At 38.0% G+C, this 27,970-nt stretch overlaps 1 protein-coding gene across 3 annotated transcripts; it reads right to left on the bottom strand.

The window, feature by feature from the left end:
• Positions 1–10: 10 nt before the first annotated feature.
• On the bottom strand, positions 11–27,782 carry Slc18b1 (solute carrier family 18 member B1). Of its 3 annotated transcripts, none has more exons than XM_047559422.1 (14): positions 27,577–27,782; positions 26,246–26,385; positions 21,260–21,355; positions 20,621–20,694; positions 18,776–18,923; positions 17,223–17,379; positions 10,858–10,994; positions 8,356–8,457; positions 5,692–5,783; positions 4,503–4,598; positions 2,574–2,648; positions 1,006–1,099; positions 855–904; positions 11–579 (listed from the first exon to the last, which is right to left on the bottom strand). In XM_047559422.1, exons 1-14 carry the CDS (start codon positions 27,614–27,616, stop codon positions 513–515), a joined length of 1,368 nt encoding a protein of 455 aa, XP_047415378.1. In that variant the 5' UTR covers positions 27,617–27,782; the 3' UTR covers positions 11–512. The 3 variants fall into 3 exon arrangements, with proteins under 3 accessions (XP_047415378.1, XP_047415379.1, XP_047415380.1); XM_047559423.1 differs by lacking the exon at positions 27,577–27,782 and adding an exon at positions 23,768–24,049 and having other exon boundaries at positions 26,246–26,382; XM_047559424.1 differs by lacking the exon at positions 27,577–27,782 and adding an exon at positions 23,768–23,912 and having other exon boundaries at positions 26,246–26,342.
• Positions 27,783–27,970: the final 188 nt, after the last annotated feature.

The following is a 27,970-nucleotide window of genomic DNA, read 5'->3' as shown; positions in this document are numbered from 1 at the left end:
TTTGAACAAAAACAAAAATCTCAAGACACAGAGAAAATATATGTTTTAAGACCTGATTTCATAGTAATTATTCTATGTATTTTGTGTCATCTTGATATATTCAGTATATAGCAAATCAAATCATTTCCTTGTTAATAAAAAAAGGTACATTCCATTCACAGAATCAGTGCACTCAGAATAAAAAGTAAACAGAGGAAATAAGAAGGCTAAATAGTCCATAACAGCATCTTCAAGGACAAGTTTGGTCATATAAAAACACGATCTTTTGCTGGTTTCCAACTACCTTTCTCATAATTAATGTTTCAAATATGGTTGGCTCAGTTGGTCAGTCTTTCAGGGCCACTTCAAGCACAGCCCAACACAGGATCATCCAAAAGCACGTGGACACTTTCAGGGAGTGGTGGGGGCCCCATGGAGCTCTGTGTACAAAACTGCGAAGATGCTCCCAACAGTGATGTGCAGAGCCACCAGCATCTGTCTCCCAACTCTGCATTGATCCAGGACTCAGAAGACTAGATTTCATTAGGCAAGAGAGCAGCTCGTTCCTCCTCTGTGCCAAGGATGTTTTGAGACTTAGATCTACATTGAGGAGGAAAAGAAGAGAATTTCAGTATTTCTCACCTAAAAAAAAAAAAAAAAAAAAAAAAACACAACACAAAAACAACAACATTGTCTACATCTCTACCCAACTATCCCCTTAAACATGGCAAACAGGTCTACCAAGCAATGAGACTCAGGGTTTCCAGAAATCTGCTAATGAGAAGAATGGATATAAAATGGTATTTCCTGTCCACCCCCATAAGCTGACTTTTAAAAGGAGAAAAAAAAAAAAATACTCTCAAAGTTGACCATACCTTCTTCTCCTTGAGTGCTCCAGGAGGTAAAATAAGCCCATCACTAACCCCTTTAACACAAGGAAAGGTACTGGTTAGTGTAGATCCATCATGACAACTTTCTCCAAAATCTAAAGAAAATGGGGGTGGAGGGGAAAAGATGTGTACTCACACTTATCAGAGTCCACAGGCCTTGTATAGCTGCTGCCCACTCAAAACCAATTTTCTCATACAGAAATCCACCCAGCATTGGTCCCACAAAAGCACTGACAATGGAAAGAATTATTAAACAGTGCAAAAAATAATTGCTAGTAAGATTCCTCCGTCCCCGGTCTTCCTTAAATTAGGAATATAAGTACTAAATAAAAAGGTCAATTTGGGGGGCATAGCATTGGGTATAAGAAAATAATTGTAGGGCAGGGAGTGTAGCTCAGTGGTAGAGTGCTTGCCTGGCAGGTGTGATGTGCTGTTGGATTCCCAGCATCATGCCACAGAACAAAAGAACAAAAAGCTACCTGATAATGATGTTCAAAAATTTTGAGAAAGATGATACATTTGAAAGAACCTTTGTATTTTTCTATTCTCAGTATTTGCATCTAATATGACTCAATTCAATACTTATTCTTGACCATATAAATATTGCTACCAGATAGTTATCCTTCTGACATAGTAGAAAGTAAAAAATAAACACATGAATGAGTAAAGAAATAAGATTCAGGGATGGATCCACCATATGATACTGCTCTTGCATATTTCCCCTAAAGATCTAAAAGTGGCATACTATGGTGACACAGCCACATCAATATTTATAGTAGCACAATTCACAATGACAAAATTATGAAATCACCCAGATGCCTGTCAATAGATGAATGGATTAAGAAATTGTTTTATATATATATATATATATATATATATATATGTGTGTGTGTGTGTATGTATGTGTGTGTGTGTATATATATATATATATATATATGTGTGTGTGTGTGTGTGTGTGTGTGTGTGTATACACACAATGGAGTTCTATTCATCCATTAAAAAGAATGATATTATGGCCTTTGCCAGTAAATGGATGGAAATGGAGAATATCATGCTAAGTGAAAACAGACAAACTCAGAATCTCAAAAGTTAAATGTTTTCTCTCATATGCAGAAGATAGAGTAAAATAAAGGAAAGGGAGTGGGAAGGATAAGAGTACATAAAGGGCCTATCAAATACAAATTAATCGATAAGCAAGAGGAAGTCTGGTAGTGTAGAGGAAGGAGAAGAGGGAGGTCAAAGGGGATCATGAACTGAAATCAACTTTCATGCATGATTTTGTTGGGTTGAACCCAACTGCTATGTATAACCATAAAGCTCTAATTTAAAAAAAAAGATTTTAAAAATCCGAAGTATGGTTTCATTTAGAGAACTTACAAATATCACCAAAATAAGACAAAGCATGTGAGACCATTTTGTTTTGGTTTCACGTCTCCTGTATAATTAGATTTGGGAGCCTGAAGGTGTAGATTAGACCTCTGGTTCTACCTTAAACCAACAATTTTTCTTTAAAAAGCTCATCTGGGGCTGGGGAGATAGCTCAGTTGGTAGAGTGCTTGCCTTGTGAGCACAAGGCCCTGGGTTCAATCCCCAGCACAGCAAAAAAAAAAAAAAAAAGAAAGCTCATCTGACTTCGTGGTGTCTCAGTTTCAGTGGAGGTGGTACTTTCCATCTTGCAGATGTGGATGAAATTCAGTGACTCACCCAACTGACCACATGGCACCGATGAGACCTGATACGAGTCCCAGCGTGCTTAATCCCTCTTCAAATCCATTTTCACTGCAAAGAGAGACATGAGGGCATCCATTATTAAAAGGAAAACCTGCATAAAAGAAAAAAATTGTATGATAGAGGCATTAAGTAAACCACAGATAATCTGGGCAAGAGCAAGAACACTCCACTTGTAAAATAATGCAGCTCAGTGGCAAGGCATGGGCTGAGCATGCATGAGGCCTGGGTTCAATCCCCAGAACTGGAAAATTTTTTTAAAAAAATCTAATTTGAAGGAATTTTCATCACATCAAATGCTTATAAAATATAGAATTAACTAAGAAATTCATAAAATAAAAAAGCTAAAGGTGGGTGGTGGAGATTTCATGGAAATTAAAGGACGATCATAAAGAAAAAGGATCAGGAGGTGGGAAGAGAGGGAGAGGGAAGTGCTGGGGAGTGCTATGGGCCAAATTATAAGGCTATATTGTGTGCACGGATGAATATGTAACAACAAACACCATCACTATGTACAACTATAGTACGCCAATAAAAAATGTGGAAAGAGAAAAAAAATAAAGTGGTAAAGTGTTTATCCTAAATTGATAGTGGAAAGTTAAGAATATATATTAAAATCCATAGAACAACCACCAAAAAAATTTTACAAAGAAATATAGCAAAAGTTACAATAAGTTATTTCTATTATATAAAAAAAGAAATTCATAGCATACCACAGTGATGCAGCTACATCAATTTTTATAGCAGCTCAATTCACAATAGCTAGATTGTAGAACCAATCTAGATGCCCTTCAATAGATGAATGGCTAAAGAAACTGTGGTATATATACACAATGGAATATTATTCAGACATAAAGAAGAATAAAATTATGGCATTTGCAGGTAAATGGATGGAGTTGGAGAATATCATGCTAAGTGGAATAAGCCAACCTCAAAAAAAAAAAAGGCTGAATGATTTCTCTGATAAGTGGATGATGATACATAATGGGGCAGGGGTGAGGCAAGAATGGAAGAAGATGAATTGTATAGAGGGAAATGAGGGGAGGGGAGGAAGGAAAGAGAATGAGACAAGCATCATTACCCTATGCCCATGCATGATTACACAAATGGTGTGACTCTCTACTTCGTGTACAACCAGAGAAATGAAAGTTGTATCCCATTTGTGTACAATGGATCAAAATTTTTAAAAAAATAACCTAATAAAAAAAGAATACTTGGCAGTTTTTAAAGTAGACAAAACACGCATATTTGGAAATGGAAATGTTTATCTAATGGGACATTTAGGTAGAGTAAGTTTCTGTATTTATTCATGACATTCACTCTTATTTGTGTAGTTAAGCTAGTGATATCAGCTAGTAAAAAAAAATTAATTAAAAATGGTGCAAACTCTTTAAAAAAATGAGGTGAAAGTGTAAGGGGAATAATGGGCAGCTTTAAGAAAACATAGGCAGCTCCTTATTTCTACTACTGCTGAACTGACCCAGCATAACCATAGTACATAGGGTTCTTCAACCATGTGCCCATTAAACCAAGGAATGATGGTCAGGTGACAGAAGCCTAGTCACCTTGTGCACTAATATGGTTCCCCTCCATGAAAAGGGCACAGTGCAGAGCCTTTCCATTTTGCAATGGCTTATCCGAATTACATATATGCTAAGGCAAAAACCAAGCCAAGCGTCTGCCTTCAACCTGCTTTCCTTATGTGTATTAATAATACTGTCTATTACCATTGACATGATTTTATAATTATTTACATGATTTATATGCATATATATGCATTCTATGGCGTAAAGATTTACTATTAGGGAAAAAAATCCTATATCCTATAAAACTAAAAAATTCAAGAAAGCCTGTGGTGCTCACTGCTATTCACAGCCAGCTCTTCAAGCGAGGAGAGTGACTTACTATGCGCAACTGAGAATCTCCGGGAAAGTCGGAATAATACTCATTCCAGCAGAGATGCCATTTATAACTAATATCAACACCAGCAGCCACAGCTGACTACAAAAGAGTTTTGGAAAAAAACAAAAACAAAAAACATTAGCATTTTTAAGAGATACAAAACCTAATGCTAAGACAGGCAGGATCCCAGAGAAGTTCGTTTCACAGATGATGTGACTGGCCTCGTTCTCATTCCCCTCTGACCCGGTTTCGTTCTGTTGGATCACCCTTCAGTCCCTTATACTTGTGGAGGAAAATAAACTATTCACCATCTGATGTCTCAGTCTCTTTGGTCACATATATCACAGGTCTAAGGCTAACCTGCCTTCCCAACATACAAAATTCTTTCAAAAGTGGTGAAAACATCAATACTAACTCTGTTCATTCAATCAGTTGGCTTTGAAATTTAATTAACCCCAAACAAAGTCAAAGAAGGAAAGGGGTAAAGGAAAGACAGTTCCACATCAGGCACTATGCCAGTTATTTAATGAGCAGTATCTCATTTAATCCTTGTGATGTTACTGTAATTGTTGGCTCCTTTTGATACATTAGAAAAGTGAGGCTCTTAGAAGTTGTGTTTGCCCCAGTTTATGGTACCAGTTAAGAGGCAGAGCCAAAATTCAAACCCAGTCTGAAAGACACTGAAATCCCTCTTTCTATGATGCCATGTTTTAAAGTGGAAGTTGTCTAAAAATGTCTGAAAAACTCATCTTACTTTAGCAAATAAATTATATACAAGAGCTTTAATGAGCATCGAATACATGTTAAGGGGACACAAAACAAAAAAGATTTGGTCCCTGCCTCCGAAGTGAGGAAGAAGAATAAGAAAAACAAAAATATATTCTAAAAATTATCAACCAAAGGAAAAATCCTGTTTTCAAAGTGAGCGCAAACAAGTGTGAGATTGAAACGAGGGAAAATAAGTGTTTTCCTCATTTGGTAAAAATTTGAGGCATTTCTGTTTGCTTGAACCTATGCTAGCTTCTAGGAAAATAAAATACTGTCAGTATAACAAACGATTCAATATAGGTCTAAATCAAAGCGATTATTTAAATATTAAGGCTTTAAATACTAAACCATATTAGCATTGCATAAAAACTTTTAAAAACAATTCCTAATGCTATTTTGTCTAAAATAGAAGAAAAAAAAATACCTTTTAATATGCAAGAAAGGGATGGGTCCTAAGAGCATGTAGCATCCTGCTGTGATTAAGTTTCCAAAAACCAGAAGCCATTTCCTTAGATGCTGGTAAAGAGAAAGAATCCAAAGAAACTCTTAAAGACTCTCCTTCATCAAACATTATAAAAATCATTAAAGAACACAAGTCATGATATTCAAAAATCCAAATGCACTGAAGATAATGTAACTTTACATTTAAGAGGAAATAAGCAAATGACAAAATCAAAAGTAAGGAAAATAGAACACAGGATAGGAAGTCAAGTAAAGGACAAGGATTCCTTAGGAAGGGCTGGAGTGCAGATTTTTGCATATCATGAACTACTTTGAATATAGAGCAATTTATAAAGCAACCACTGAAAGGAACTCGGCAATCAACTACAATACCTAGACTTACGTCCTGAAAAAGTACCTGCTACAGAGTGAATGAATATGCATGCCCCGCCCCCATTCACACTAAACCCCAAGGCCCAATGCCATCGTATAAGGAGGTGAGACTTTGGGAGTGATTTGGTCATAGTATCTTTACAAAAGAGGCCCCAGGGAGCTCCTTTGCCTCTTCTTCCATGTGAAGTGACAGGGAAAAGACACCATGTATCCGAAAACAGGTTCTCACCAGATACCAATCTGCCAGCACCTGAATCTGGAACCTCCCAGCCTCCAGACCTGTGAGAAATAAACTTCTATTTTCTATTAGCCCTTCTGGTTTATGATATTTTGTTATGGCAGTCTGAGCAGCCTAAGATGGTATCCAATAAAATTACTCCTTATACATTGTTTGAAGCAGGCTGAAAGTTATAGGAGTATAATACCTGTACAGTTATATAAGACTATGTCTTCAAACCAAGCTCCAAACACTGTTTAAGACACTAGCTTCTTGTCACTTTGGTTACTAAGTAATCCTCATATAATGTAGGTCTTGATAAGTACATATGCACAGCTAATGAAGAGGGAGAGCAGGGTATGGTGGTGCATGCCTATAATCCCAGCTACTCAGGAGGGCTGAGGCAGGAGGAACCTAAGTTTGAGGCCAGTCTCAGCAAATCAGCAAAACCGTGTCACAAAATTTAAAAAAAAAAATGGCCTGGGGTGTAGTGCACTGGTAGAGTACTTGCTGAGCATGTGTAAGGCTCCGTGTTCAATTCCCAGTACCAATAACAAAAAATGAAAGGAAAAAAATGAAAATATCTAGAAAAACTCAAAAGAGAAAAAGCAAAAAAAAAAAAAAAAGTACTAAGCCATAGAAGGGAAAATGCATACGTACTAAAGCCAGAGAAGAAGCCACAGAAATGTGAGATTTGACTAGTGGTACTAGTTTTGTATACTAGTTATCTGAATTTAATAGGTTAGTCTAGTTGAAAGACAAAAACCAGAATTTTCTGTTAAGGTGACTATGGGATATGGGATAATCAATGCACATTTACGTACTAATCCTTTCATTCCCCAAATTACTAATTACTGCCTAAATTACTCCTCCTAAAGGAGAATCTCTCAACTGATCAAATCCCATCAAAACCTCCAGGACTTCAATCAATCTGTTTTTTTTTAATTGATCAATAGATTCCCTTAGAAGCAATACTTGAGTATTTTCTAATTTTGTGTTTGTGACAACTTTATAGACCATAATTTTAACAAATGGTGAGAATCACCTATATGTATTCTGGAGTTTTTTTTTCTTTTTTTCTTTTTTATTCTTACAGACTGCATTTTGATTCATTGTACATAAATGGGGTACATCTTTTTGTTTCTATGGTCGTGCACGATGTAGATTCATACCATTCATGTAATAATACATGTGCATAGGGTAATGATGTCTGTCTCAATATTAGATGTTGGTGTGGATGTAGGAGAAAAGGCACACTTTTACATTGCTGGTGGAGTTGCAAATTGGTGCAGCCACTCTGGAAAGCAGTGTGGAGATTCCTCCGAAAACTTGGAATGGATCCACCTTTTGACCCAGTTATCCCATTCCTTGGTTTATATCCAAAGGACTTAAAATTAGCACACTATACTAACACAGCCACATCAATGTTTATAGGAGCTTGATTCATAATAGCTAAGCTATGGAATCAACCTAGGTGCCCTCCAACAGATGAATGGATAAATAAACTGTGGTATATATAAACAATAGAATATCACTCAGCCATAAAGAAGAATAATATTATGGCTTTTGCAGATAAATGGGTAAAATTGGAGAATGTCATGCTAAGTGAAATAAACCAATCCCCCAAAACCAAAGGCTGAATGTTTTCCCTGATAAGTGGATGATGATATATAATGGGGGTGGGGGGTGAAAGAAGAATGTAGGAACTTTGGATTACGTAGAAGGAAATGAGAGGGAGGAGGGGGTGGAGATATGAATAATGGTGGAATGAGACAGACATCATTATCTTTGTTTTGTTTTGTTTTGCACCAAAGAAGGTTTTCTTTTAGAAAATATAATCCTTTTAACATAAGACTTCTCTTTTCCCAGATTAAGCAATTAAAAGTGAATCTGCTCAGGGCAGAAGACACTGGAATTTATCAGTCCAACTGAGTGTGTCACTTTTAGTCAATGGTCCATTAGAGTTACAGAGGAATAGTTGGAAGATCACTGATTAAACATGCACAGGCAACCTGGATATAAATGAGGTGTACATACTGGCATTTTATCACTCAGCAGGCCAAAGAGTGGTGAAGAAATGGCATATGAAAGTGCCAAACCCAGGAAGACCAGTCCCACATATCCAGCTGGTAAATTAAACTGAAAAAGAAACCTGACATTGAAGTTATATGATTAAGTAATTTTCAAGAACAATCAGCCACCTTTCTTGCCTGCCATTTCTTCAACTCTAAGTATTACCACAATCCTACTAATACACACACAGAATTCTTCCTAACTTTTGTCTTACTTTTTGAACATGGATTACTTTTTCTCCAGGGCGGGGAGAGGAGGTGGGTCCTAACCAGAGATCGGAAGACTTAGATGTTTTGCTTTGTAACTTCTGACATTAATCATATAAGTTAAATGAATATGTAATAATGAATTCCACCATTATGTATAATTATAATGCACCAATAAAAATATGAAAAAAATAATTTAGTTTGTATAGATTATAGCATTTCAATGTATAATCCAGTGTTTCACAAGTTTTTGTGTACATAAAAATTACCTAGAGAGCTTATTCAAACAAGTTCTTGGATCTTAGCCTTAGGGTTTGTGATTTAAAAGTTTTGGAAATGGGACCTGAGGATCTGCATTTCTAACAAGCACCTGGTGATACTCATAATCCACAGACTGCACTTTGAAGTCCATGGTATGAAAAACACTGATGATAGTATCTACTTTGTCCTTCTCAAAAGAATATTAATATGTGATTTAAAAGTATATAGAATGAGCCATTTTAAAAGAATTTTCAAACAGTAAACTCTCATAGAACTCTAATAATATTACCAACCTGATACAGCTATCTTTGAGAGAGGTATCTAAGTTGTTTTTGCTTTCCTTAAATAATGAGCCAAGATATAATCAATATACTTGTGAATTTGTATGACAAATATTAGCCCATGTTAAGATATTAATCCTTTAGAAAGTAACAGGATATAAGAGCCCGAAATTTTCCTCTTCTTATTTTATGACTAGAAGGATAAAGAGTAGAGCCATCCTAATCTGGGAGGCTAGTCAACCAGTGATTCTACAGCAAACTGACATTTAAAAAAACATATCAGAAGAAAAACCATTTTTAAAATGTTGATTGAAAAAACAGGAAAATAAATGTCTAAAGATTTCTTAGGTTGGAATTGGCTAGCAGGATGGGGCAACAGCACTTGCTTGAAGGAGAAAGAGTATTAACAGGTCCACCAACAACCCTGAGGCCAAGATGGATTTGATGCCAATTGACCAGGAATAAGCAGGGCCTCCCCAGCCTATTATGCCACAAATGAGTCAACTATGGTTATCTTTGGAGAAACCTCCTCTCTTCTTCTTCCCTTTTGAATGCACTATATTTTCTTGAGCAACACAATCTCTTAAAAAATTTCTTCTAAGATGCAAACAACTTGGGTTTCTCAGAGATGTTACAGATGTGTGTGTGTGTGTAGACACAACTTTTTAAGAGCACAGAAAAATGACACAAAGGGGTATGTTGCTGAAGATGTGGATGAATTATGAAATCATAAACACAATATTTTCATTATGTTCATTATGGACTTCATGAATGCTCACGGGTCAAGGGTCATTTCATATTATTCTCTTGGGACAGCACAAGGTCTCCCAAGTTTATCTGTGAAATACTCAAAACTGTCTTTAGTGACTTCAAGGGGTAGTGTGCAATTATAAGAAAATCTAATTTTAATCCATACATTATGTAATAGGTCAATGATCAGTAAGCATGTGAAATGACCATATTAGAAACTTCATTGAAACTTACATGTCCAGTAATTGTGCTATTTAATTTCTTAAGTAAGGACAGCGTGGGCTGAAGTTATTGTATTTTTGCCTCTAAATTTAACTACTAGACTTGGTAGTGAATTTGGCTGCATTGTTCTCTTTCTTCATAAATATCCAACAGCAGGGGCTGGGGATGTAGCTCAGTGGTAGAGGACTTGCCTAGTACGTACAAGGCCCTGGGTTTGGTCCCTAACACCACACACACAAAAGAGAGAAAAAAAAATAAGAACAAATTTCTAGGCCAACAGACTTTTGAACTCAACATTTATTCTGTAGTACTGGAGATTCTTAGTTCCTTTCTGCCATCCCAGACTGATACAGTTTATAGTCATCATTATCTTAATTATATCAAATAAACTAAAAAGTAAGGGGATCCAGGGGAGACTTCTGGAGGAGTACACCTCACATCAAATGAGTTAATGAATACCTTTACTGCCTCCCTGGAACTCAAACAAACACAGGAAACAGGTCCTTGTTAAGCAGCATGGACGATGCCCAAGTCAGACCTATAGTGACATGAGTAAGGTCTTGGAAAGACCAATATTTTGGGCACTAAAATCACATCACAGAGGGAAGGCACAGGTTACCTTGGTGTACAGCTCCCAGTCCACCTCCTTTTCAGGGCCACTAAGGTCTTTGCCTAGCAAGGCTCAGGAGCATGCAATTATATCCACCTGTGACAAAGGAGAGCTCTTCGACTCTCAGGCTACTTACCTTCTCCAAAACAAAGAGAGACAGAATCGGATCAAGGAAGCCAAAGCAGGAACTGAGAGAGATGATAACAAAGGCTATCAGGCCAACCTTGGGTAAAGTGACAAGTTTCCAGAATGAGTGTTCACCTGCATCAGACTCTGGAGTAAAAATGGAAAAAGGAATAAATCACAGCACTCACATCTCTTTATCTTTTAACTTAAAGTTTAAAAAGTAAAACTGGTCAGGCCATCTTTATATGGTAATCAAAATAACTGCTGTACCTCTGAGTTCATCTAAGGTCATCTACCTTTGTACATCTGGAGGCCACATTCAGTTTTATGAATAATGTTTCCCACCAGGTATAGTGAGCATGCCTGTAATCCCAGGAACTTGGGAGGCTGAGGCAGGAGGATCACAAATTCAAGACTGGCCTCAGCAATTTAGCAAGGCCCTAAGCAACATAGCAAGATCCTGCCTCAAAATTAAAAAAAAAAAAAAAAAAAAAAAGGGTTTGATATATGGCTCAGTGATTAGTTTTCCAAACCCCAAAAGAATCAACTGGAATCAGAGAATGAGTGGAAGAAGGGGGTCTCAGGTTTTAGATTACAACCTAGAAATAAGGCCTCCACTTGATGTAAGAGAATGTGCAAAGTTTGATTTGATGCAGGGAAAAGCGTCACCAGTGCCTTACTAAGGAGGAATACATGAGTGCTTAAGGAGCAACCTGCATTAATTAAAAAAAAAAAAAGGACATAACATTTTTTTTCTATTGGTAAAGCAAACACTAGATTGAAACGGGTGCTACTGAATCTTACGTGAATTACTTTTCGCATTCAAGGTATGAATTCAAATGAGCTACCATCTCATTTCCTATCATTCTCCCAATAATAACCCCAACTTCTTCACTGTTTCAGGCATCAGGCATGGTTTTATCCTAGCCTCCACTAATATTGCATGGCTCATTTCTTATCTCTTTGCTAATTTTTCAAATTCTATTCATGCTATATGATCTAGCTCTAGCCCTAACTTACCAATTTTACCTTCCGCTGGTTTCCTACTGCACTTCCAACCAATACTACAAAATTTAGCACTGAAATCATATTTCCATTTGTGTTTACTATTGTTCCAATAACTTTCCTATCCCATTTAACTTACTAAGCAAAATTTTTACTGAACCAGGAATCATGCAAAACATTGGGTGCACAAAGACAAATAAGACACAAGGATAAGTAAGATAGATCCAGAGTCTCTCATTGCAGAAAAGTTACAATAATGGGTAAAGACAGCAAGCATGAGATCTGGGTGGGGTGTGAGCATATGAGAGAGTTGTCTTATAATGCCTAGGAGGGCGACACTAGAAAGACTTTTAAAGTAGTAATGTCTTAGCTGGATCCTCAAGAATGTGCTTGGGCTGTATCTCTGTGGTGGAGCACTTGCCTCACATGTGTGGAGCACTAAGTTCAACCCTCAGCACCACATAAAAATAAACGAACACGCTGCCCATCTACAACTACAAAAAAATTTTTAAAAAAAGAAGAATGTGCTTGAGATGAGCAAGTAAAGAAGGGAGAAAGAATATTCCAGGCATGTTATTCAAAGACTTAGAAGTAAGGGAGGACTATTTTATGTGTGAGAAAATGAAAGAGGAAAAGTACACTTGGAAGATCAAGATTATACAGAGGACACCAAGGTAGTGGGCAGAGATCACACTGCAGAAAGATGCAGTGATAGATTATGGAGCACCTTGGGATCCAGGTCAAGAAGCCTGAGAAACACTGGGGATTTCAGGAAGGAAATGAGAATGAGACGTGTGATTCAGGGAGATCACTCTGTGGCCCTGCGGAGGGGGCTACTCAGAGGTGGCCACAGTGATCCTATCCAGAGACCTTGCTGGATTTGAACATGGAAGCTCTCTGAGGGCCAGGATCAGTCCTCATATATCTACATTTCTCCAGCAGCACTCAGCACAGCTCATTACTCTAAAAATACTTGTTGAACAATGACTAAGTACAGGACAAGGTACAAAAAAATTCATGGTGCAGTTCAACTATTTTAAGCGCTATGCTTAAGACTTTTTCAGGATATAGCAGATAATGTTAAACCTCATGCTAGTTTCTCAATTTAACAGGGAAGCGAATCTCAGCATAGTCACCAAGTTTCATTTCAGAAACAGCATGTAGTTCAATTTAGAAAGAGAACAAGCACCACCATGTGGCTCTGTAAGGTATTGCTAGCTAGGAGACTTGGATGTGAATATTGAATTACATATTAAGGATATTAATTATTCATCTTTAAGATATGAATTACTAAAGATTCCTTTATTGTACATGCAAAAAGTAGTATGGGTTATGGTATAACACAAGCAAACCATTATGACATAAATGGTAACCTTTCTATGGAAAGGAACACAAAATTATTTCATCGATTGAACTTGACCGAGTAATAAAAACTTCAAGGAACACTCAGTAGAATTACCTGAGAAGTGTTTCAAAGCTACCTGGATACTCCCTCTGTTTCCTCCAAATTCTGATATATCCTTCTTGGAGAGATGTGTCTCCCTGATTGGCAATGCCTGTCCTGAAGCTTCAGGTAGAGATGGGGAGGCGGGGGAGTGCTCAGGTGTTGGAGGGCAAGACAAATATCTAAGCACTGCAGCGTTACTTTCTCAACATTTAGTCCGATGATCAAGAACATTTAGAAAAACTCCCCAGAAGAGGTGATACAAACGAAGTCTTACAGTATAAGGAATTGTTGGGAAGTGCGGGAGGCAGAGATTCCACAGCGTGTGACTCTAGTACCTAAATCTAACAGTTCCTAGTGGCTATTAGGATAAAGTTTGCACTTCTGAATTTTTTGATTTTTTTTTTAAACTAAGGAGTGAAATTGTGTATACTTTTGAAGTACATATTTTGAAACATGTATACATTGTGGAATGGCTAAATCAAGTTATTTAAGATATGGGTTAAATACTTATTTTCTTGTGGTGAGAACATTAAAAATCTACTCCCTTAGCAATTTTCAAGTACAGTAGTCCCCCCTTATCTGCAGTTTCGCTTTCTGAGATTTCAGTTCTTCATGGTCAACTGTGTTCTGAAAACACTAAATGGAAAATTCCAGAAATAATGCATAAGTTTTAAATGTTTTGTTATAGTATAGTTATCATTGTTTTATTTTATTACTGGTTATTATTGTTAAATCTCTTACTATACCTAATGTACAAATTGAACTTTATCATAGGTATGTATGTGTAAGAAGAACAGAGTGTGTATAGGGGTTGGTACCATCCGTGGTTTCACACATTCAGTGGTGGACTTGGAACATATGCCCCATGGAGAAGGGGGAACCACTGTATACAAAATATAGTTATTAACTGTAGTCTCCATGATGTACAATTGGTCTCTTGAACTTATTGAATTTAAGGATTTTAATAAGAGGATTTGAAACAAGTCAGAAACCCCCATGAAGAGCAGCACTCCTTAAGATTAAGGGAGTAAAAACTCTGAGGTAAGAATGAGACAGTCAAATCCTCCCACCCCTGGAAAAGAGCAAATGCACTCCCAAGACCTTAACTCATGGCTTGTTAGCTACTTAAAGTATGGTATGCAATCAAACATAAACTAAAAGACAAGTGAAAGGAGGTCTAGTAGAGGAAGGAGAAGAGGAAAGGGGAGGTAGGGTGGGAGGAAAAAGGGGGAGCAGATAGGGGAACTGTGAATGGAAATCGATTTCCATACATGTATGAGATTGTCAAGATGAACCCACTACTATGTACAACTATAAGGCTCTAAAAAAAAACAAAAACAAAAACAAAAAAGAATGACTTGTGTCTTTCCTTGTCTTCTCAGTCACTCTCAACCACCAATTGGTCTCAGAAACCAGGTGCATCATTAAAGTCAGGGCAACCTCTTGCCTCAATTCTTACAAAGGATAAAACTCCTGAGGAGTCACTCAAACAGCAAATTCCCAGACTCTTAACTTGTTACTCAAGTGACATGTTTTCTCCTCAACACACATACCTTAACAACTACAGCAACTCGTCCTTATCACAAGGCAAAGATGTAATTACAAAGATGTAATTTCTGGCCTCAGGCTAACCACACCTCTCTTAAGGTTAAAGTGCTTGCCCAGGACCCACAAAGAAAACACCTCAGAACATGTGCCCCAAACCAATTAAAATTCCTAGACTCTAGCCCGCCCCTGCAAACGGTCCTTTCATATGAATGAAACTGGCTCTCTCCTTTGTCCAGAGAGCCAGACTCACACTCTCTGGCTCAATGCTGTCTTCCTTCTGCTCAAACAAGAAGTCCCCAAAAAAGAAGTTCCTTCCCATCACAGCTGTATCTTTATCTGACTCTTCTGAGGGTGGGGGGGAGAACCCACCAAGTTTTAACAGACTGACATATCCACGACTCTGTTTTAGATAAGTTCTTTAGACTCTACAGGGAGGAAACTGAGCAGGTCTAAAGAATTGGAACAGGGACGCTTAGCACCCAAAGCTAAAGCCACATTGTCCACAGGTCTAGAATAAGTGGGTAGAACTTGTAGAATACCAAAGTCTGTCAATATCAGAAGAAAATGAGTTTAACTTGCAAACTTTGTGCAAAAACTCTCCTAAATAACAATTTTTTAAAATACTCCTACATGGGAACACCTAAATCTGCATTTACAAATTTTAATACTATCAACCCTAGGGACATTTTTTTAGTGTGTTTTTTCTCCCATTCAATTTAAATAAAGGAGCCTTCTTGATAAAGAGAAAATTTGTCGAACTTTGTCGGGGGGTCATAAAAATATAGCTATTGGGAATTTAAGTTCAATTAAAGGGAAAGTTTAATTGAGAAATAATAGAAAAAGAAAAGGGAAAAGTATGAAGTAACTAGGTTGGTGAATAGACAAGGGTGAAAAATATAGCAAATGGGGAGGGGTAGGGAAGGTGATGAGGAGAGCAAACCAGACCTCCAGGAGCAACAGATGTTGAGACCAGCCTAACACCTAATCACAGAAGTCCTAACTAATACCTAGTTCTGCCATGGATTGGGGTCTTAGCAAAGTCTTTTTCATTACCTGGTATGATGAAGAGTTATCAAAATTTTTTTCTCCTGCTGCATGAGAATCTAATTGGTGTCAATTTCTTAATTATTAGTCAAGTAGCCAACAAGCAAACCTGAGCGCAGCCCAGGATGCTCAACTACAGAAGCAAGAGTGTCATTCACTTTGAAAGACAAACACCACTCTGTAGCTCAGTGTAGCAATGTGACTCTGGCTCTGTTCTCTGCTGCTGAGTATAACAAAAATAGCCACGGCTCTCTGGGCGCAGTGACACATGCCTGTAATCCCAGTGACTTGGGAGGTTGAGGCAGGAGGATCACCAGTTCAAGGCCAGCCTGGGCAACTTAGTGAGACCTGTCTCAAAAAAAAAAAAAAAGACTGGGGGTGCAGCTCAGTAGTAAAGCATCCCTGGGTTCCCCTGCAGTACCTAAATAAATAAACAACCCTGACTCATAAATTTCATCTGGCCAAAAGAAACTACAGATAAAACTGTAAGGACCTGATAAGGACACCTTATTTTGTGCCTCCCTGAGCATGCTAACTTGTAATCCTCATGTCCCTCACGGACACCTGGAAGCAATACCATGCACTTATCACAGGGCAGGGAGATTCCTATGGGGCACGGAGCTTTGAAACCAGCATGAGTAATGAAACCATTACTGTCTGATGTGGACCTGTGTCCTTGCCACTGTGCTATGCCACACAGCTTCAAAACCTGCTGGAAATGAAGAAATGGCCTTGTCCTCCTCTCTTACAGCCTCCCAGGAATGATGGGGCAGCAAGTGACCAATAGTAACTTTTTTTTGGTTTTTTTTTGGTATAGGCAATTGAACTCAGGGACACTCAGCCACTAAGCCACATTCCCAGCCTCATTTTGTATTTAATAGAGTCAGGGTCTCACTGAGTTGCTTATCACCTCGCTTTTGCTGAGGCTGGCTTTGAAACATCCATCCTCCTGCCTCAGCCTCCTGAGCCACAGGCATTACAGGCGTTTGCCACCATACCCAGCTCCACAGTAACTTCTCGATGTTCTTGATGTGAATATTTAGTTCAGTCCAAGAAAACTTCTGGTAGGCATTGCATATGGTGATGGGTTATGAACAGCAATTAAATATTTGCTTGCACTAAAGGTTGGGGAAGGAATTGGTTATATGCAATAATTCTTATAAACTAATTGCCTACAACATTTATGTAAAGAGAATCAGTTCTTTTAGGGTGCCCTAAAGAGTCATTAGCAATTACATGAAACAAAAATGAATATCTGGTAAACTGGTATCCTACAAAGGCATAAAAATAAATTCAAGATTATTAAAATAAGTAATAGGATGTGGACTTACCATAACTAGGTAAAATATATATGTTGAGTGGTATCATCAGCAGAATTATGCATCCCAGAAAAATAAAAGGCACCTCATAGCCAAAGGATTGATACAAAAAGCCACCTAAAGGAGGACCTATTACTAGTCCCAGTCCAGTAAATACCTCGAGACCTCCCTAAAAATGGGGGAAAAATGAGTTAATGTATATCGTTTGAAAAATTAACAAGTTACTATTTGAAAAAACAACTCTGTACTTCACAATTTATACATACACACAAATTCAATTGAGTCTAAATATTTAGAACATAAAAAATTGATTATGGAAATTTTTAAAAGTTCTTTTCTTTTGTCTTTTTCTTTTCTTTTCTTTTTGAGAGAGAAACTCACTGTGTGTCCCAGACTGGCTGCAAACTCGTTTTATTGAGAAAAAGTGGTTCCACGGACAAATTAACGTATCTTTACTACAGGATTTCTCAAAGCCTTAAAACACTAATGTGAACTGGACATCTCTTAAGTTTGAGGACAGCACACAGCACACTTCAAACTTGTTACCCACCAAATTTTGTTTTACAGGGCAGGTTGACAAACTAGTGTTCTTCTGAATCCTTTCTGAAAAATATATTTCTAGGAAATGTAAATGGTATGCCTGTCACCATGGCCACTATAGCAGATCAAATGGCTATAAAATCTAAAATGAACCTATACAGCTAGGAATATAGGTGCTTAAGTAAAAAATCATTCATGCAGAAAAGAGTTTGACAGTAAAAATTTTCATATGACAGCATTAAATGAGTAAATGAGGAATCCTTGGTACTAAACTGATTAGAGTCTGAACTCTAGAAAACAATTATATGAAGGTAGCATTTGGTCCAATATGTAGACCACAGGTCTCCTGCAGGGATATGTGGGCACAGAGAGGGAGCCATGGGAAAACCTCATGGGGTCAGAAAGGCAGCTTCCCAGAGCCGGGACAGGAATCTGGTATGCTTCTAATACCATGTCTGTACTCATCTAGATGATACACAAGAATGGATGTCAATACAAGGCCACCAGGTTCTGGAATTTGTGTCAAATAAGAGGGTATTCCTTGGACAGCCCAGAAGCATGTAAGGACTTCAAGATATGCTTAAAACCTCTTTCATCTAGGAAAAGTGGAGGAAAGACTCTAGTATGAATTAAGTATTTTGCCACTAGGAAAATCACTCCTATAGCAGGGAGTCCCCCAGGCATCTCTCCCACCATCTTGGTCACAGGGAGACAGCAAGACATGACTCAGGCGATTTTAACAAAAGTGGCGAAGAGAATAGTTAGTCTGAGCCACATTTACCTGTCAAACGACCCATTCAAGGAATTCTAAGACCAGGAAGAGCACCTAAGTACCACTAACAGTACACTCTTTTGACAGCCTTACTGCCAAGAGTAAAAATCAGAGTAAATGTTAACAAAAACACAAGAGTGGAGAAAAGCAGGTCTAGAAAGATGGATGCCAGCTTTAACATGAAAGGCCCAATCTGCACAAATATTTTGGGCCACACTCAAAGGAAAGTAAGAAAAATGTATAAATTACATACCATAACTGTAGCCACATTATTTGGAAAAGCTTTTGCGAGGATCGAAGATGATGCAGTTATTGCTGCACCAAAGCTTAACGCATCTATTATTCTCACTAGAAAACACATAGCAATAAATATGGGTCCATCCGGAACTTGGTCTAAGAGACTAAAAAGGAATAGGACAATTATAATTTTAACTTTACTGTAAAAAGTAGCATATTATGCATAAGTATTAGAATAAACCTCTTTAGAACAGGAATTGTTTATAAAGTTGTTTTGTTATACTTTCAGTAGAACACCTCCCACCTGGTTTTCGTTTTTTGTTTTTTTGGTTTTTTATTGTTGTTATGGTTTGAGTCAAGATGACAGTTTTGTTGCCCTTTACTGCGGACACAATTGTTCTCTTGAATGATAGTACCAAATAGGCCTTTTTGGAATACAGTTGTCCCTAGGTATCCATGGGAGATGGATTCTAGGATCCCTGGCCCTGAAGGATAATCAAATCCCTTATATAAAATTGCACAGTATTTGCATATAACCTGTACACATTCTCCTATATACGTTAAGCCATCCCTAGATTATTTATAATACCTAATGTAATGTAAACACCATGTAAGTAGTTATTATGCTTTATTATTTGGGGAATAATGACAAGTAATCTGCACATATTTAGTACAGACTTTTTTTCTCAAGTATTTGCCCTCTGCAGTTGGCTGAATTCACAGTTGCTGAACCTGCAGATATGGAGGGTGGACTATGCATAGAAGCATGCTGACAAGACCTATATCACAGAAAAGACTCTTGTTAGCAGGTTTCTCTCATGATGGGACTTACACCTTCAAAAAAGAAAGAATCTAGAAAATAGAAGACCCCCACCAAAAATAGAAAAAGAAAAAAGAAAAATCGACTTCATTTATTTTTTTTTTACTTCATTTAATGTAATGGTTTTCTGAGTTTATCTCTTCATGTTATTATCATTCCATTATGTTCCCCAAGTATGTACACAACTCTTTCCTAGATTTTGCCACTATGTTGCTCCTTTAAGGATTCTAAGCTTGAGAATTTTACACTTGTTTTGCCTCTGGCACTCATTTTCCCATTTCCCTAAAACAGTAAGGGGAAGAAACATTCTGCTTTATGCTTTAAAGTGAGTATGTGACCAGGTCTGGCCAAGCAGAATATTCTTTCCCCTACAATGGCCACCATGCAGGGATGGGCCGTGAACAAAGATGGCGACAGTGGGACTCCTGTCTGTGACTCTAACAAGTTATTAGAAACAGGGCACTCTCTACTGGAGCTGTTCATCTTGCAACTGAAAAAGGAGACTTTACCCAAGAAGAGAAAGCAAAGTCAGAAAGTTAAGAAAGACTTCTGATGACATGGTTTTGTTGTTCTGAGGATGGAACACAGAAGCACTCTATCACTGAACTACATCCCCAGTCATTCCATTCTATTTTCTGAGACAGGGTCTGCTTAAGTTGTTCATGCTGGCTTCAAACTTGCGATCCTCCTGCCTCAGGCTTCCAATCAGCTGGAATCACAGAAGTTCACCACTGTACCCAACTTGAACAGATTCTTTTGGGTAAGAGAAATTTCACTTTTTTTGCTTAAGCCAGAACATATTTGTGACTCAAAAGTAAGTATGTTTCTTTCATAGTCACAAGAGTCCTACATTCAGTAGCCAGTTTAATGATGATTTCTTGGATCCCTGTTCTCTGCTCGCCCAACACCTCCCACCTTTAGTTGTATGCTGTCATTCAATAGATAGTAAGAGTACTGATCAGTTCAGTAAGCCATTAACATTTTAAACTGAAGAGAGATGAACCGTGTTCAAACTTTCAAACATAAGAGAAAGTGACTTACCCAAAAAGAATTGTAACTCCTCCTGAGATGAACATTCCTGCTATAAACATAAATTTTGCTCCAATATGGACAAGCTATAATAAATGTCAAACAAGAGTGATACATGGATTACTTCTACAAGTTCATATTAATATAAACAAATCCACTGTATCTGAAAATTTTAAATTGGGAAAGACACGTATAATTAATACGATATTAAAATAACTCTTTAAAAAAAGAATGGATGGTAATATGCAGATATGGAAGGAGTTAAAAACCAATCAGCCCTGAGGATGGAACTGTCACAGGTAGTAGAATTTAAAAAAACTATAATGGTGCTTATTTCTATATCCATAGTAATTCTAGACTAGTAAATTAGAACATTTCATTTGACATTTTTTTTTTTTTTTTGTACCAGGGATAGAACCTAGGGACCCTTAATCACTGAACCACATCCCCAGTCCTTTTGTTATATTTTATTTAGAGATAGGATCTCCCTAACTTACCTAGGATCTCACTAAGTTGCTGAGACTGACTTTGAACTGATAATCCTCCTGCCTCAGCCTCTCAAGTCACTAGTATTACAGGCATGTACCACCACACCTGGCTCATTTGACAATTTTTAAAAATTAAAATGTGTATATGAATTTTAATACTTACATATTTTCCAAATACCAAGGATGCCAGCAAGTCGAATAAAGCATAACATCCAAAGATCATACCAATCATGGTATTGCTGGCTCCCTTCTTTTCAGCCTTTGAACAAACAGAAATGGGAACAAAGTTTAAAAGACAAAATAGCATCAGTATGGGAAAATAAGAATACACAATCAGAACATCATCTTCTCGTGACTTTCATCTAAAGAGTAATTTCAAAAATTATTATTTTAAAAGGGAAGTTTTAGATAATAAAAACTAGTCTCTGACATGAAAATAATTCACTTCACCATGTCTATAAAGAATTGTTCCCTTTAGTTAGCAAAAGTCAGAACTAAAGAACATAAACAACTCAAAATACCTTGGATGAGGAAATTTGGGCTCTACTTCATAGTCATAGGACTGATGAAACAGCTGATTTAGACACACTTCCTTTTTAGTATCCTTTTTAGTTACAGGATTGTACTCCACCAAAAAAAAAAAAAAAAAAAAAAATCCAAAAACACTTGTCCATAAAAAAAATCAAGGATAGGAAATTCCATTATTTGGGATGTGGGTCATACCAAAGTCCATTCAGTCTTGACCCTGCTTCTGCTGTTCTTACCAAGTGCCTGACAGATTGAGAAGACTGTTTTCTCTTCTGACATCCACAACACAGATGAAAAAAAAAAAAAAAAAAAAAAGTTCCCTGACACTCTACATTCTCCTGAAACATGTAGGGTAGTTTACCATCCATAAGTTATAATTATTAATGTGTGAAACCTGTTCCATCAAGGAGATCTGAAATTGGTTATAGATGATGCAGTACTTATCCTGAATCTACTCTTGAACTTGAAATGCTCTTATTGTAATGCATAACTAAATTCATATATAAAAATACAAAAAAGATTTCTTAAATGTTTGAAACCCTGGAAATGTGGCAAATCATTATATCAAGCTCTGTCTCCAGCAATATAAGAAGTTAAAATACGATTTTAATGTTTTTAAGATAAGAGTGGCAACTTAGCATATTATGATGCTCAATGCCTGAATGACACACCTCTGTCCTCTCAATCAGCAGTCTTTTATCGAGCATCTTCCATGTGTTAGGCATCACGCCAGCAGCAAATGCTTAATGTTCAGAAGAGCTCGATTTGGATTCATCCTTTTCACAAGTGCTTCAAATAATTTTAATATAGAAAGCTAGCGTACACTTGCACACCCTTCAAAATCCATTGCCTACAACAGTCAACACTGCATTTCTTTACCTTTTTGAACTACAATTTTAAGATAAAAATCTCTCCATCCCTTCCCACATAAGATATCATTGTCATTTAATCCTGTCTTTTTCAAGGATGTTCTTTTCATGTCAGTCTACACATCTTTAAATAAGCCCTATATTTCTCATAGTGTCATACCACGAAACAGGATAGGTGAACTGACTGTTGTAAGCTAAACTTTAGGAAGGCCTACATCATTCTTTTAGGAAGACAACCACAAATGTGGTCCACAGACACCTGGTGGCCACTGGGGGTAGAGGATAGGCCCACAGCACTGAAGTAACTGTTTAGGTAGAATGTGAATCTAATATTCTATGGGCTTCATAATTGGCCATTCCCTTTCCAAGTTCTACTAACCACATGAGATACTGTTGTGGAGACAAGAAAGATCTCATTATTAAGATACTTTTAATGGTATCTTAGCAAAAGATCATCCTATACGTAGACTGGAACTTGAAGTCTACATTTCTACTACACAAGGGTCAGGTTCTGCAAAGGGAAAAATATTTTCAAAGGAGTCATTAAGAACATTCATTGGTCAAATTCGTTGCTTAATAGATCTGATAAGTATTTAATTTTAGAACCTAGCAGAAAACATAGAATAATGGTTATAGCAACTAGTATTTATTGGACCTTTACCATGAGCCAGAATCACCACTAAATGATGTTCTACATGTATTTAACAAATAAATGAGTGACATATATTTAGTTGACCCCATTTATGGATGAGGACATGGACCTGCAAAGATTACACAGTTTTCGAACCACCATAGTTTTCATCATGTGTATGTTCCCACATCCACACTGGAAACGGAACGGTTACACAGGATGTCCTAGAGCCACATGCCACAACAGCAACACCACTTCTGTAACATGGATCCTGCTTCAAAAGAAGACGCAACGACCGCTTTTGAAAGCAATTTCTAATTCATGTGCAATCATCTGACAAAGGACGAGGATGGCCAGAAAAATGATGACTACAAGAATCTTATACCTGAACTAAAGAGAGTGACCTGTTTCTTTCTGCTCAGTTAGCTTTGACTAACAGGGTGACAGAAGATGCAGAGGAAGGGTAAGATTTTACCAATGCATTTGTGACTACACTCTTTTAATAAGGAGTGAAAAGGGAGAGCTGATCTTCATAGCTACAGTTTTTAAAGCTAGAATGTTCTCTCTCCTGTGTCCTCTTTCCTTCAGCCTTTTCCCCTATAGGCAAATAAGCTCAATGAAAAACTTAAATACACATACTCACAATCTGGGTTTCCTTTGCTCCTGTTCCACTTAGAGAAAACTGACATTACTTGTGCTCACTCAGTAGTTTCAACTGGACCAGGAAATTCCCTTCTAACTGGTTGATCCACTTACTCCAGTTTATCTCCATCTTAATTCAACAGGTTCTGTGATATTATGATACATATATTTTGGTTTTCATCCACGGTTCCTGGCTTAGAACTCTGACCTACATTGTCTGATAGTAGGTCACAAAAGTCTCCTCATTCCAGAGAGTCCTGTCCCATCCCCTGGAGTAGGAATGCTGCACAGGGAGGCCAAAAAGAAACAGAATGTACAGGTTTTTTGGGTTTCTCCACCCAATCTATAAGCACTCAGGCCTGTGCAATGAGGTCTCCATAAAAACCCAAGGGACAGAGTCTAGGGAACCTCTGGACAGCTGAACGCATGGAGGTTCCTAGAGGGTGATGTGACCACAGAGGACACGGAAGCTCCATGCCCCTTCTCCCATGCCTCACCCAGTGTATCTCTTCATCTATATCTTTAATAATAATAAGAGTTTTCCTGAATTCTGTGGCTACTCAAGTAAATTTATGGAATCCAAGGAGGGGATATGGAATCCCAAATTTATAGTCAGCTAACCAGAATCAAAGGTAAAACAACCTAAGGCTAATGACTGGCATAAGAAGGCAGGTGGCAATGTTGGGTACCTCGCTCTCAAACTACGGGATCTGATAATGTCAGATAGACAAATAATATAATGTACAAATATAATGTATAATAATATAATAGACAAATATAGATAATGTCAAATAGATAATGTCAGAACATTATCTGACATTAGAGGACAACTAGATGGTGTTCACGGCTGCAGAATTGCTCCCTAGCTGGAGGAAAGAAATCCCCACCCGTTTTGAGGCCACAGAAGTGATCTGTGTTGTGAGTACTTAGTAAAAGAAACAGTTTGGGTTGGATTTTCCTTCAATATCCTCAGAAGCTCCCATCATTATTTTACAAAACCCAAGTCTGGTCAGACCACTGTGCTCAGATACCTTTGATGACTTCCCAGTGACGGGGCCCTTGGCATGCCTCCACGCACCCTGGCCTTCTTGTTGCTGTGTGCCCCTCAGATCCTCTGCCTACTGTCAGCTGTCACTCCCCGCTAGGCTCGAGTCACACTGAGTTGTCTGCCCTTCCCTAGGAACACACCATTCACTCTGTTCTTCTCCTGACTCTACTTACCTGGAATGCCCTTACCGTTGTGTTCACCTTAGACACCACCACCTCTTCAGACCCACCTTAGATTTATCTCGTTAAGTCCCTTTCAATACCACACCTTCACCTGCCCATGGCAGAATCAACCATCCTCTTTCTTGAGTTCCATAACATTCTGGGCATCCTCTTTTTAAAGCCTATTCAAATAGTGTAAAACCTTTCTTGTCATATGTCTTCACTCCCAATGAACAGATAAGATTAGAGGACCATTTTCTTGATTATTTTTTCTCTAACCTGTCACACTTAAGAGTAGGAACTTACTAAATTTTCAGTGAATAGGACTGAACTGGGAGAGTCACTTAACTGCTGAGACTATTTCTTCATTTGTAGCACAATGAGATTCTTGCTATTCTACCCTCCTTCTGTGGTTGTGGTAGGCACCAAATGGGAAGTGGGTGGGAACATGCAGTGAAAACCAGAGAGGGCTGTATGGGTACAGAGCCCCATTGTTCTTTCAGCAGAGAAGCCACTTTATTCTCTTCTATAGCATACAGAATGAAGGACTACATGTCATCAAGGCAGATAGAGGGCTGAGAAACTGCTAGGATACTGTAAGCCCAAGACTTTGGCAAAGTGAACAAAATAAAACACATGGACATACTGTTTCGACTTGCCCAAGTGGGGTTTCCTTCATCCCATATTGAACCCCTGACTCCAGGGATTATTTTCTTTGTGACATTTTTCTATAGATCCTAACACATAGAAAAGGCTATGATTAGAGAGAACTAGACAATAATCAGAATTCTTTCTTCACACGACTACAGTCTACAAGAAATTCAAATCAGAAAAGGGAATTCACTGGAACATAATATCCTAATTCTAAAATATTAGTAAATCAGAACACCAGTAAGTGGACACATCACTGTCTTATGTCCTTTTTTAATAGAGACCTGTTGTACAACATTTAAATCTCAACTATTCAAAGCACCTCATTTTTTTTTGTAGTTGCAAACCCAAATAAAGATTTATTAAACTACGTGGTAAACAAAGTAATGCTCAAAAGGTCATTTATATTTAGGTGAACTACCTTCCAAAAGAATGCTCTTTCTAGACTTGTTTCCTTTTTTATTTTTCCCCTGGTATTAAACATTCTAAAAGAAATATTCATTTGATTGAAATTCTATATATTACCTATATTAGCAGATTTTTATATTTTACATACTATAAAATAATTCAAAAGGCTTTTTTAAAAATTAGAGTTCATAAGGATACAAAAGGGTCTTACCTCCTTGGGGAAAAAGGGCCCAAGGATAGAATAGGCCATCATGGAACCTAAGTTCATGGAAGCTGCAGATATCAGTACAAACAGTTGTTCTCTTGAAAGATGTCTGGGTGTCTCTCTTGAACTTTCTGAAGGGCCATCACCTTGAATGCAAACACACTGCATTTATAGTCATGAAATTGGGACTATGGATGGAAATACAGAAGTGTCATTTCTGGGCAAACAATGTACTCTGAAGACACTTGTATCTAGTGACATCGAGGGCTATTTTAAATATAACACACGTGACCAAATAAAGAACAATCCTGGAGGACATCACTGCAATATTGAAAACATATCACTTCCATTCATACACTACCATCTGTTAGAATATGAATGTATATATTACCAGTCATCTGTTTTGCCTTCACTATAAAGTATTTCCCTGGTCTTTAATAAATCCCTTGAAAAAGGATGAGTAGCAGGGGATCTCCAAAGGGTATCACTCTATAAAGTATAATTAATGTTCCTTATTTTCTCAAGTTACTAGCTTCAGAAGTTATATGGACACAATAATGTTTTAAGCATAGAATGTGAGCTGTTTATTAGGAATTCTAGGGCAGTATTGAAGTCACGTGACATGTAAGCCAAAAACATTCAAATGGTGAATTAATAATATGGTATACTTCTGAAAAGTTAAGTCCCACAAATCTGTTAACTCAATCCATTTTTTTAAACTAGTTACTGGTCTATTGCATCACTTCATTTAACACTGGCTTCCAGGGCTAAATTGTCATTTAACTTAGACACCCAGTCAATTAATTACTCAATTTCAAACATCTCAGCAAATCCATTTGCCCTTTTTAAATTAAATGATTCTCAGAGGAAAAAAGAAAAGAAAAACATATTCAATTTGCTCTATTTGTTCCCAGACGTTGCCACTGTAGTCCAGAAGAAAGCAAATCTGTGCAACATGGGGAAGTCTTGGGAATCTTTGTAAAAAATTTTGGAGTAAATAAAGAAGGGAAATGAGAGAAAGTTAAAAAGAAAGGGGAATAACAGTGAATACTAAAAGATAATGCTTAACATTTGTATAATGGTATACTTATTTGAATGCATTCTTAAACACACAAAGCTTAAAAGCAGAGCTATGGGAAAAAAGTCACTAGGTACAATATTATAGCCAGGCCTCAAACTTTACCCCTTACAGAAAAAGAAACGCTGGCCTGAACCCCATGTCAGGCCCCAGCCTTTCGAATCTCTCGGAAACAAACCACACTAAGGCCAAATGGATCGCGGCTAAAGAGACAGGCCCGAAGCCACCGCGGCGCGCCCGGCCCTGCTCTCCCGGTCACCTCCTGGCCCCCCAGGAGTCAGGGGCCCCGACGCGTCCATGCGCGGCGCGTGGACACCGCCGTTTCCCCCAGGTCCAAGCCGCTGCCCTCAGACTCAACCTCCCACGATCCGACTGGCCGGTTGCCAAAGCTCAGCCCGGCCCTGGCATCTCCGATTCCCGGTTGGCAGCGACCTGCCCCGAGCTCAGCAAAACCTTCAAGGAGAGTTCGAGCCCAGGGGGCGGGGCGGGGGCGGGGCGAGGGCGGGTCCTCTCCCTCTATTATCTTAATCCACAGCTTCTGCTGCTCTATTTTATGCTGTCCTTTTTCATTCGGCCCGAGGTGGTGCAGGGTGGGGGAAGGGAAGACGAGTGGATCGATATTTTATATAGTTGGACCTCTACCTTAAAGACCC

This window comes from Sciurus carolinensis, chromosome 7 (genome assembly GCF_902686445.1).
Source record: "Sciurus carolinensis chromosome 7, mSciCar1.2, whole genome shotgun sequence".
NCBI classification, from domain to species: Eukaryota; Metazoa; Chordata; class Mammalia; order Rodentia; family Sciuridae; genus Sciurus; species Sciurus carolinensis.
The sequence above is the reverse complement of the archived record's forward strand: the minus strand, read 5'-3'. Positions and strand labels throughout refer to the sequence as shown.